General features: G+C 43.8%; 1 protein-coding gene across 1 annotated transcript; it reads right to left on the bottom strand.

Moving 5' to 3' along the window:
* Nucleotides 1–6,002: 6,002 nt before the first annotated feature.
* Nucleotides 6,003–9,122, bottom strand: LOC147607129 (uncharacterized). Its single transcript, XM_086791339.1, has 2 exons — nt 7,178–9,122; nt 6,003–7,105 (listed from the first exon to the last, which is right to left on the bottom strand). Exons 1-2 carry the CDS (start codon nt 9,059–9,061, stop codon nt 6,059–6,061), a joined length of 2,931 nt encoding a protein of 976 aa, XP_086647465.1. The 5' UTR covers nt 9,062–9,122; the 3' UTR covers nt 6,003–6,058.
* Nucleotides 9,123–11,833: the final 2,711 nt, after the last annotated feature.

Here is an 11,833-nt window from a genome sequence, read left to right as displayed (position 1 = left end):
AAAATACCACCAAACTCGACTAGAAGCATGCTCTCTGAAGCGGCTAAATGGTAGAGACATGGCCACATCACATCATCGAAAGGTTTGCATGTGACAACTCTACCAAGAAGTCTTGGACGCGATCTAGGATTGCTTGGCAAAAGCATAAGAGGCCTATAGTGAAAAGATGCAGGGGAGAAGGGAGCTTGAGCTCTTGCAAGCACACACGCACTCACAAAACCCTAAAAGAGAACACACAAGGTGAGAGGCTGAAAATCTTCTTCTTCTTCACACAACACTCAACACACCATATACAAAGATAAGAGTACACACAATATGAAAAGGTACTCAACCAAGTACATACTAGGGTTCTCTATAGTGTGAACCCAATTAAATGAGCTGGCGCTATAACTATGCTAGTCTCTAGAATGGCTGTCACACAGCCTGTCATCCCACTGGCCGCATATCACCCATGATCTCACCAACCATGCCAGTGGTGTAAGTGTGGGGCCTATCCCCTAGGCGGGTTATCAGTGTCCACCGCCTCACTAGATGAGCTCGATATCTCAACACTCCCCCTCGAGCTCAACTTCATTTCATGTACACCAAGGGAAGCCCTGAATCTGCGGAGCTTCTTTGTACCCAATGCTTTGGTGAAGATGTCAGCGACCTGATCCTGTGTGCTGATATAAACAAGATCAACGTATCCTGCCAAAACCTTCTCTCTGACAAAATGATAGTGGACCTCTATATGCTTCGTGCGAGCATGAAAAACTGGATTCCTGGCCAACTGTATACTGCTAATGTTGTCACAGAAAATGACAACTTGTCTATCCACTGATAGACCCAAATCTACAAGTAGCTTTCTCAACCAAGCTACCTCACATACTGCCATAGCAACACCTCTGTACTCGGCCTCTGTCCTGTGGATAGAGCAACCGTAGGCTGCTTCTTGCTGCTCCAAGTCACAGCAGCACTCCCCAAAGAAAACATGAAGCCACTAGTAGATCTTCTATCTGAGATACTACCAGTCCAATCAGCATCTGTGTACATGGGTACACATATCTCTGTCCTAGTTTCATAAAATAGTCCACAATGCAAAGTAGACCTCACATACCTCAGTATGTGTCTCAATGCATCCAAATGCGGCTTCCTAGGAACCTGCATAAACTGACTCACCAATCCAACAGCATAGCTCAAATCTGGCCTGGTGATCGTCATGTAGATCAAGCTTCCTACTATGCACCTATACATAGTAGGATCCTCCAAAATCTCTCCTGAATCTGCACTCAACTTGCCATTCTGATCCAATGATTATGATCCAATGGCACTGAGATAGGCTTACAGCCTGTCATACCATACTTGGACAACATGTCCAAGCCATACTGTCTCTGCAGTAATCCAATACCATGTGGTGACCTATCACCTTAATGCCCAAGAAATATCTGAGCTCCCCCAGATCCTTCATCTCAAACTTCTGTCTAAGCAAGATCTTTACATCAAAGATCTCTGTATCATGGTCCCCCGTAATGATCAGGTCATCTACATAGATGACAACAAGCACAACCCCTCTATCACTGTGTCTCACATACAGCGAGAAATCTGCATTGGCTATATGAAAGCCAATAGTGACAAGATATTCAAAAATCTTGTCAGACCATGCTCTTGGTGCTTGTTTTAGGCCATACAAGGCTTTCTTCAACCTGCAAACATGCTCGAGGTGACTCACATCCTCATAACCAGGTGGCTGTAATATATACACCTCTTCCTACAAATCCCCATGCAAGAATGCATTCTTTACATCCATCTGATATAAAGACCATTACTTTGACGCAGCCACTGCTATCACAACTCTCACTTTTGCATCTTGGCAACTCGGCTGAAAGTTTCCTCATAATCAATGCCATATGTCTGCGCATATCCTTTGGCTGCTTATGCTTCCATCACTGTTATGTTTTACTTTGTACACCCACTTGCATCCAATGGCTTTCTTGCCTTCAGGCAATTGCACTAAATCCCAAGTCTCATTTCCATATAGTGCATCCATCTCCTCATCCATAGCTTTCTCCCAACACACATTTCCAACAACCTCATCAATGCATGTGGGCTCTACAACGTGTACAACTTTTGCCATGTATGCATATAGTGATGTGCCACATAACCATCATAGGTAAACCTCTGCACAGGATTCTTCACTCTCCCAAATCTTTGCAGCTTTGCATTCATGGCTTCCATAACCTTCTTTACACCAGGTGTTCTCATAGCTGGTATCCCAAGATCCTCATCAAGGCTCAAATCTGAGCCACTAGACTTTCCATCAACATGAGAATGCCCTGCAAAAATGTCAGGCATACTAAGGGGCTCAACCACTTTCTCTTTACCTTTATGTGATGTACTAATCACATTTGCAGGACTGGTATTATGACGCAGCCTGCCACTCCATGGTCTATTAACTGAACCACTAGATGAGGACTCTCTTGGTCCACTCAAAGACTATGATTACTGACTTGCATTCTGTGCAACCACATTTCCACTCATATCAATCCCAACAGCTTCTTTTTCAGCAGCATACCAGCTGCTCATCTCATCAAAAACATCCCTGCTTACCCTCAACTCACGTGTAGCAGGGTTATAGCACCTGTATCCCTTTTGCTCAAGGGAATACCCAATAAACACACATTTTCAACTTTTGGATCTAGCTTAGTTCTCAGCTCATCTGGCACATGCACATATGCAATGCATCCAAAGACTTTTAGATGAGACAAATCAGGTTTTCTGCCAGTAACCTCTCCTCTGGAGTTACATCATGTATGGCTGCAGTTGGAGTCCTGTTCATGATGTAAACTACTGTAAAAACAGCCTCAGCCCAATAGCTATGCGGCATATTCTTCTCTCCCATCAATGCTCGCGTAATCTCAGCAATGTGCCTGTTTTTTCGCTCACCAACTCCATTTTGCTGCGGAGTGTATCTGCATGTAAACTGTCTCTGAATACCATTCTTATGTAAAAATTCAGAGAACTCATTAGAGAAGTGCTCTCCCCCTCCATCTGACCTTAGATACTTTACATGTTTCCCTGTTTGCTTTTCAACCATAACTCTGAAATTCTGAAAATGAGTGAACACCTCACTCTTCTCCTTCATGAAGTATACCCACACTTTCCTTGTGTGGTCATCAATAAGTCACATAGTACCTGCAGCCTCCCATAGACATGGTCTTTGTAGGACCCCATACATCTGAATGCACAACATCTAGTGCATATCTGCTCACATTTCTGTCACATGAAAATACATGCTTTGTTTGCTTTTCCGAATTGACATGCTTCACATATTTTGCATACCTTCAACTTTAAACTTTGGCAGCCCTGTCACAATTCCTTTAATTTGCATAGACTTCATTCTCTGCACATTCACATGTCCAATTCTTTTATGCCAAATGTCTATGTCTACGACAATTCCTGAACCATTTGCAAACATCGCAGCACTCACTTCAAGCATGTTTACATTCAATGTAAACATTCTGCCCACTCTGTTGCCTTTTGCAACCAACCTGCACTTGTCCTTAAAGTCTTCAACATAACAACCATCAGGGTTAAACCGAACCTGCAAACCCTGCTCAATCATCTGGCCAACTGAAACCAGATTCTTTGTTATGTTCGAAACATGAAGTACATTTGCAAGGTACTTCACTTTGCCATCCTGCATAGACAATGGCACATCTCCAACAAATTGAATGAGCAGTGTCATCTCTTGTTTCCACAAAACCTGGTCTTTCAAGGTTTTTCGTCTCCTTGAACCACTCTCCATGACTTGTCATGTGATTCAAAGCACCTGAATCAACGTACCATCATACATCATCTTTATGTGCTGCTTCAATATTTTTAGACATGACATTAACAACATGCTGCATAACAAACAACCTTTCATTATCCTCATTGATTTTACGTAAGGATGCATAGTTGTTTTGCTGTAATTTTTCATTTTGCATGTCAGCCTGCTTCTTATAATAATCTGCCTGCACATGTCCAGGCTTACCACAGTAAAAGCATCCACGTGTATCATTATACTGCCTTTGCCAATTTCAACAACCTCTTTGACTCCCCCTGCCTCTGAATTGACCTCTTCCACCTGCATGTTGTTGTGAATTCTGGGACTGTTGTTGTTGCTGCTCTACTGGCCATAATTCTGATTACCTGTTCAGCCACCTCCTTTGACCGCGTCCACGACCTCCTCTACCTCGTCCTCTTCTTGAACTTGTATAGAAGGCGTTTTGCTCTGAACTGTTTTTGTTTTGTAAAGACTGTTGGTCTTCACCCAAACTCTTCTCTTCTATAATCAACATAGACACCAAATCCGTGAAATTGGGAATCTTTTCCTAAGCCTGAATAGACGTCTTAAACGCATTGTATTGTGGCCCGAGATACTTCCACCTTATCAACATCATCTACTAAAACGCCAATAGATGCAAGGGATTCCACAATACCCTTTATCTTCAATGTATAGTCATTCACAGACATACTCTTTTTCTCCACAGTAAGAAGTTCATTCTTCAACTGCATCTTTCGTGCCTTGGTATTTATTTCATAGAGTTTTACCAAGGTGTCCCATGCCTCCTTGGGGGACTTGGCATCCTGTATGTGCTCAATCATGGTGTCATGTATACTGATAGAGAGCCAATACATAACTTTTCTGGCTCCTTGGTTCCAATCCTTGAATTCTTTCACATCTGTAACAGTCGGATTGATCTCCGGTATCTCCAGTGCCTCTTCATGCTCATCTTCTATGTAGTCCCAGTAACCCTTTCCTCTCAGGAAATTTGTCAACCTGAACCTCCAAGCATAGAAGTTATTTTTGTCAAGCTTCTCAGCAACAATTTGGTTTATGCCATCATTTGACATCTTGCCAGACACACAAATTTACCAGAAACAGCACTCTGGGTTTGTCCTACACAAACTGTCATATTTTCTACAGCGGTACTGTACTACACTCAAATATCACAACCAGTGACCTCAATGTGCATACATACACCCAATGGCAACTGTTGACCTCCTTGCAGCATACACAATGTCTGCACAACCAATCTGTCTTCCTGCAGTTCTTAAAACAGAGTTCTGCAAGGAATCTTTGACTGCCAGTGGTGTAAGTGTGGGACCTATCCTCTAGGCGGGTCATCAGTGTTCACCGCCTCACTAGATGAGCTCGATATCTCAACATATAGGAGGCAAGCCAACAAGAATTAAAGAGATGTTGAATTCTCAAATGACTATTGAATGTAGCTCCAAGAAATATAGCAATAATTACAACAAGTGGACAAGAGAGCCTTCTTTTTCAAGGGTAAAATTTAACATCCCCTTCAATGCATAGCAAAGGCAACATGGCACACGAGATACTCTTCCTTACCTAATCATCTCTGAATAGGTGATGTAATCTTTTCTTAGCCATTTTAATCTATAAAGGGTTCCTCTAGAATAGAATCCTAACCTCAATGATTTGAGCATGCTTATACATGGTCGATAAACAGCTACTCTAGAATCAAACCCTAATCATCATGATCTTGGAAAAATCAATCCCAGCAAGCTTTGTTTTTAAAGAATCAAAATGTTAAAAAATAGAAGGTCAATAAAGCCCTGACACATCAGCACATGGAATGTTAAAAAATAGAGAGTAACAAAAAATTGCCACATCAACGAAAGGAATTTTAAAAAATTGTTCCACCCCCCAAGACCATGATGGTTGGGAAAGGCCACGGGTTGGCCTTTCCCTAGGAAAATGGGTCACTGGCGAGCACCAACTCCCCATTTTCTTTTAGGGAAAGGCCTCCCCAAGTCCTTTCCCTACACCGTCACAGACATTTGATCAGCCCAAAAATCAAAGACCGACTACACCCGCATGCCCCATTCCGGACAGGACGTCGCCAAGGGAGCAATGCTAGAATCTGAAGTCTTCAGAGGGCAAAATTAACCTTCAAGCCTTCAAGAGAAGGCCTCTTTTTGTGTTGTTGTTGTTGGCGGGGGGGGGGGGGGGGGGGGGGGGGGGGGGGCGGGGAGGCTTGGGGGGGAGGCTTGGGGGCATGGTTTCATTCTAGTAAACAAGCTTCATGGAAAGCCCCCCTGACATCATAAAAGCTGCCCAATTTTCAACAGAGTATACCGGGTTACCAAAATCATCCTCTGCCTCAATCATGATTTTCATGGCACTCTGGACTGCAAGGACAAGCTCCAGTCCTTTAAATAGTCTGGAGTACAGAAGTTCCATAAATTCAAGAGTTGGTTTGTCCCCCACCTTCCAAAGTGAGACAAGTGTGGCAGGTACACCTGCCACATGAAGCGACCTGGACAGCCCTAGGATGCCCTCCCCACATACCTGTCCCAGCCCTGTGCTGCATGCACTAAGCACAACTGCCGATGCTTGAAGTTTCTTGGTGATGTCCTCCCCAGTCAGCCTCCCAGCACACCGTTGTGTCTGTTGGGCAAACTTCAGCAAAGATTTCTCCACTTGGGGCTGCTCAAGATTCACAGTGGCAGGCATCATGTTCCCATGATGAAGATTTTTATTTGCCATCCCTCGGAACAATGTTGTACTCTCTGTTGCCACCATCATCACAGAATCAAGAAATTTGGACTCATCCAGCGACTTCCTTGATCTAGGATCCCTGACAGTTGTAAATCCAGGCTGCATGGCACCACTGGTTGAACTGTGTGAACCCAGTAGCAGTGCACCATTTGGAAATTCATCATTCACAATAGCATGGCATGCCATGTGAACCCAATTACAGCTTGCGAGAGAGTCAAGCACCGCTTCCACAGTGGCATCATTCTCTAGGAGAAGTTTGACGTCACAAAAGCATGCATCATTCTGCAGCATTTGAGCAACATTGACTGCCTCCTCTTGGGCAGATGCCAGGCTTTGAAGCTCTGGTTCATGTTGAAGTGTAGGATTCCCAACCACGAGTGCTGTTTGCTCATGTGATGGTTGTCTGTTTTTTAGTCTCTCCCATTGTAATTCACACTGCTTGAACACCTGGAGAGAAGGAGCATAAACCAATGCATACTGTTGAATCAAATACGGCTCTTCATCATCCTCTCGTGACCTATCCCGGAGAGCAGCAAATGGTAGCAAAGATAATTCCTGCAGTGCACACCATTCTATGAGTTTCCATGAAGTATATATTCGAAGCAAAAGAGATTCTGAGCTACTCACCTCAGTAGGAACAAGAATAATCTTGCTTGGCTTGATTCTCTCCAGTTCAGCTTTCCAAGGCTCTATCAACAGCAGGTGAAAATACTCTAGCCATTCTTTTTGTACCCTGCAGCTATCGCTAATACTAGTAGTGGAGCTTGGATGTAGTATCTGATACTTGACTTGCTGCACTGTGGTAAAGATGGGAAGCATAAGAAACTGATTTGACTCTTCCATGGTTTCAATGACTGAGAGCTTATATTTGGGCTCGTCTCCTCCATGTAGGAGGTAGATTATGGCTATATTGTCTTGTAGCTGTGTGAACAGCAGAAACACAGAATCCTCACCAGCTAGACTGACGATGGATTCTATTTCTTCCCATGCCGTGTCCTCATCTTTTGAATCAAAGGAATCCAGCCCAACATCAACATAATCATTCATCTCCCGAATCAAATCCCTTGCACGCTCCTTTTCGGCCCAGATGATTGCACGCTTGACTTGCTCTGGTTCTGAACTAACCAAGCATATCTGTAAGTAGCGGAAAATCCACTTTTCGAACTCCAAATGTGATATCTGCCCTTCGCTATTGGAATGCCCCAGCATAGCCTCTTCCTCCCAAAAACCTTTCAGACTCTGCTCAAATTTTTGAATTGCTTGATCCTTTTTTAGCATTTTAGCACAAAGGAATCCTTGCCAATGTTGGACTTTTGGTAGATCCCCTGGCCATTTTCTTGCTATCTTCCTCTCAGCTTCATCTAAGAACCCATATGCTTTTGTGAAGATTTCTTCACTGAGGGCACCTTCATGGCGTCTGTATGTTATTCTTGCCCGTAATACAAGTGCGAAAGCTGATTGATGTGAATCTTCAGAGAGCTCAAGCATCTTATCAACATACTCATCTGCTTCTTGGAGTCGCCCCTCCCAAAAGCAAACCCTAGCAAGACCACTGAGGGCATCTACTTCATCATCGATCCTGCCATACTGCAAGGCTTTATGGAATGCTTCCATTGCATATGCTAGGTCTCCAAAAAATTCCATCTCACCAATTTCATACCACGCACGTGCAAGGCTTTCAGCTGTGATATTGATCCTCTGGATCGAGTCATTAGAATCTCCAACTAAGGGGGAGTATGTGTCATAATATTCGTTTAAATGAGCAGGGAGGTGTTCTAGTAGTGTGATGGCAGCTAAATTGGCCGTCTTAGACCGGTGGTATTGACGTAATAGGTAGCAAAGGTGACCCTCCACTCGTGCAGAAACCCCTTTGACGAATGGATCGTCGGAAAGATCGGCCAGACTTTGGAGGTGAGAAAGCTGCCGAAGTGCTTCTTCAGTGTTACGCAGTTCGCAAAGAAGAGGGCAAAGCATGTAAAAAGTGCAGACTTGGAGGGTAACTCTTCTTTGCAAGGATAAGGCCGCTTGCAATGCGCACTTATAATAATCTACTGCTTTGCTGATAATTGTTTGTGAGAACAATACACCAAGGGACATGCTTACCTCGTATTTAAGGTAATCTGTGGAAGCGAGGCGGTAGCAGATCTGCAGCCAATGGGCGGCTTTATCGTCCATGTCCTCGCCCTGTAAGAAAAGCGATCTGCCCAAATAGTATGCTGCCCAGGCTTTTTCTTCTTCAGCATTATTGTTGCCCTCGCAGGCCTCCCGCAAGAAGCCCACCAGCATCGAGTAGCACCTTTCTTCTTCCTCTTTCCCTGGGGCGATGCAGGGGTGGATGCTCTGTCTCAGGTAATCGTAGCTGAAGAAAGCTCCCGTGCTGTCATCAAATTTCAGGGCAAGTTGATGCGCGTGTGCAAGACTCCTCACGGCATCCTCGTATTGCTCAAGTTGGAGCTGCTCCTGGCCTTCCTCAAAACTCCTGGCAAACGGCAGACGAGTTGGATCTGCCATTGTCTAAGCCTGTGTGAGAGACAATTCTAGTGTGCCTGAGGCTGGGTTCACTTGCAAATAGGTCACCATTCACACCTAGCATTCACACCTAGAGATTTTTGGCTTCTAGCTCCCAACCCATTATCTACAACTGGCCCAACTCCACCTCGATGTGAATACAAGCACCACATAGAGTTTTGTGCAACCGTGCTTAAATAACTTGCATGCTTCACTTTACTGCCATTCAAGTATAACTCTACTCTTAGGGCATTTACAAACTCGTGGAATTTTTTATCCTTAGCTCATGTAAGCAGCAAGATGCAGATCCCCATCTTTTCCCCTTTTCCATGTATGTGTTATTATAGACTCAATGAAATCCCCCCCCCCCCCCCCCCGGCCCTTGTGATTAGCATCGAAGGCTCAAGAAATCACTCTACATCACTACCTCCATCCAAACATGTGTCATGAGGACCGTTGGCTTGTAAGCCGCACGAAGCAACGGCGTGCATAGCTCCCATGCTTCTCATAAACTCCCACCCTAGATATGTCGCCTCGATGCCATTCACTCAATGTGTATACACCTCTCCTCTCTCTCACATCCCTTTCGCAATCTCCCACCCCAGATATGTCACCTCAATGCCGTTCACTAAATGGGTGTACACCTCTTCTCTCTCTCACACACCTATAGTAGCTACACAAGCATAAGGATAGAAGAGGGAAGCAAGAGCGAGACTCTATTGTACAATGAGAGAGTGTGTTTACAATATGAGAAATGTTCAATTATATGCAAGGCCATAAGTGTTCACTTATATGCAAGGCCATTTGGATCTTTTTGCATGCTCTTGGAGCCTCCAACTTGTAAATTTCTCTTGAATCTTGCAACTTGCTTCTTTTTCACTCTCTCTCTCTCTCTCTCTCTCTCTCTCTCTCTTATTTTCCTCATCCTTTCTTGAGAGCTTCTTGCTCTTGGAACCTATAATCTACTTCTTTTCCCTCTCATCTTAATTACCTTTTCCTAAAGCTTCATTTTCAATGGGAAGCTTCAGCTCTAGAAGGACCCATGTTTCTATATCCTCATGTATTATGCATAATGTTAGAGAGGAATGTGTGTGGATACCTTTGCATTTCAAGATGAGAATGGTTGCAACTCTCATGTAGAAGCCCTCCCAGGGTGAGAGGCTTGGTACAATATCTTGAAAAAGATGCATTCTTGAGTTCAAAATAGGAGGTGGTGGGTGCAACATGTGCACATGGTAAAGGACATGAACTTGGATCCATCTATGCCACCATTTGTAGTCGAAGCCCATTGTTACTACTTCTATTTGATGGATTCATTATATTGATTTTCTTTTTTTAGATGTTTTGTTGTAAATATACTTATAAGTGTATGTGGTGTTTTTATCATGGTTTCAAAGGTCTACCTACCATCAAGTGGTTGTTGAGATGTCAAGCTCAACATGACACTCACGAGGCGCCTGTGTGGCCGTTCGACATTTACATTACTGGCGGGTTTGGTACCTAGCACCGACTTGTATATACTTAGGTATGTGTGTTAGTCACTTTATCTCCTTTGTAGATCTCGTTCAATCTCCCGTCTCCGCTACATCTTTTCATAGTATCAGAGCTTGGTTCATGCTAAGAGCTGAGTGGCAAGTAAGAGAAGCACAGGACGCGGTACGAGGGTAAGATCTTCATCTACTCTTCCCCCTTTGTGTTGGCTACTACACCCTTATTGGGAGCTCTTTGGGAGGCACCGACAAACAAACTCCGATTGAGGAGCTTTCTTTGCGGGAGTGGAGCTTAAGGCCAGTTGTTTCGTCCTTAAGACAAAAAATTTCAGGCCGAAAACGCGTTTCATGCGTGTCTGGACCTCCGTTTTTCAGTTCTTCGTCTCGCAGGCGTTCTCACGGACGCTACGGATAAGTTTCAGTTCTCTGTAAAATTTTATTTTTCGTACTGTAGGAAGGGCAATTGGTTGTGCAGACACTCTGTGTACTGCAAAGAGGTCTTACATGTGCTATTGGGTGTATGTATGCAAGTTGAGGTCACTGGTTGTGACAGTTTGGGTGTAGCATAGTACCACTGCAAAGAATACAACAGTTTGTGCAAGGTCAAACAAGAGTGTTGTTTTTGGTAAGTTTGTGTTGTTGCAGACAAGATGTCAAATGATGGAATTAACCATATTGTTGCAGAGAAGCTTGACAAGAACAACTTCCATGCTTGGAGGTTTAGATTAATAAATTTTCTGATGGGAAAAGGCTATTGGGTGAACATGAGGAGGCACCAGAGATACCGAAGATTAATCCAACTGTTTTGCAGATGTAAAAGAATACAAGGATTGGAATCAAGGAGCAAGGAAAGTCATGTATTTGCTTTCTATTAGCATACAGGACACCATGATTGGGCATAATCTCTCTAGATAATTGTTATGCATAAACATGCATAAATCAGGCATAAACTCATCCACTCGACCATCCCCGAGCCCAAAGGATGCATACATGAATTATAATGAAGTACATCATACCTTTACCTTGATGTCCCATACTATCAAGAGGTATAACTCCAATCCAGTAGCATGTAGCTATAGTGTGAAATGGTAGGTGAGTAGTTATGATCCTTTACCCACAAGAGAACATAACATAACCTAGCCTCAAGATAACATCAAGAGACCATAGCCTTAGCCTCCCTTGAGTATGCCCCATGTCCCTATTATATAGGAGGGCCCTCAAGTGACTCTTAACTCTCCATCTCCCATGTGTGACCCTTGGATGCCTGGCTGACCCTAGCCTTAAC

The sequence above is a fragment of the Cibotium barometz genome, chromosome 56, assembly GCF_041138505.1.
Source record: "Cibotium barometz isolate CiBa-2024 chromosome 56, ASM4113850v1, whole genome shotgun sequence".
Classification (NCBI taxonomy): domain Eukaryota; kingdom Viridiplantae; phylum Streptophyta; class Polypodiopsida; order Cyatheales; family Cibotiaceae; genus Cibotium; species Cibotium barometz.
Note: the sequence above shows the minus strand (reverse complement) of the source record. Positions and strands in the feature narration are given on the sequence as shown.

Bases quoted from the DNA above. Each gene is read 5' to 3' on its own strand.
- LOC147607129 (XM_086791339.1), bottom strand. From the start codon at position 9,061: ATGGCAGATCCAACTCGTCTGCCGTTTGCCAGGAGTTTTGAGGAAGGC. The intron at 7,106-7,177 runs GTGAGTAGCTCA...TGTGCACTGCAG, and splicing joins TTATTCTTGTTCCTACTGAG to GAATTATCTTTGCTACCATT.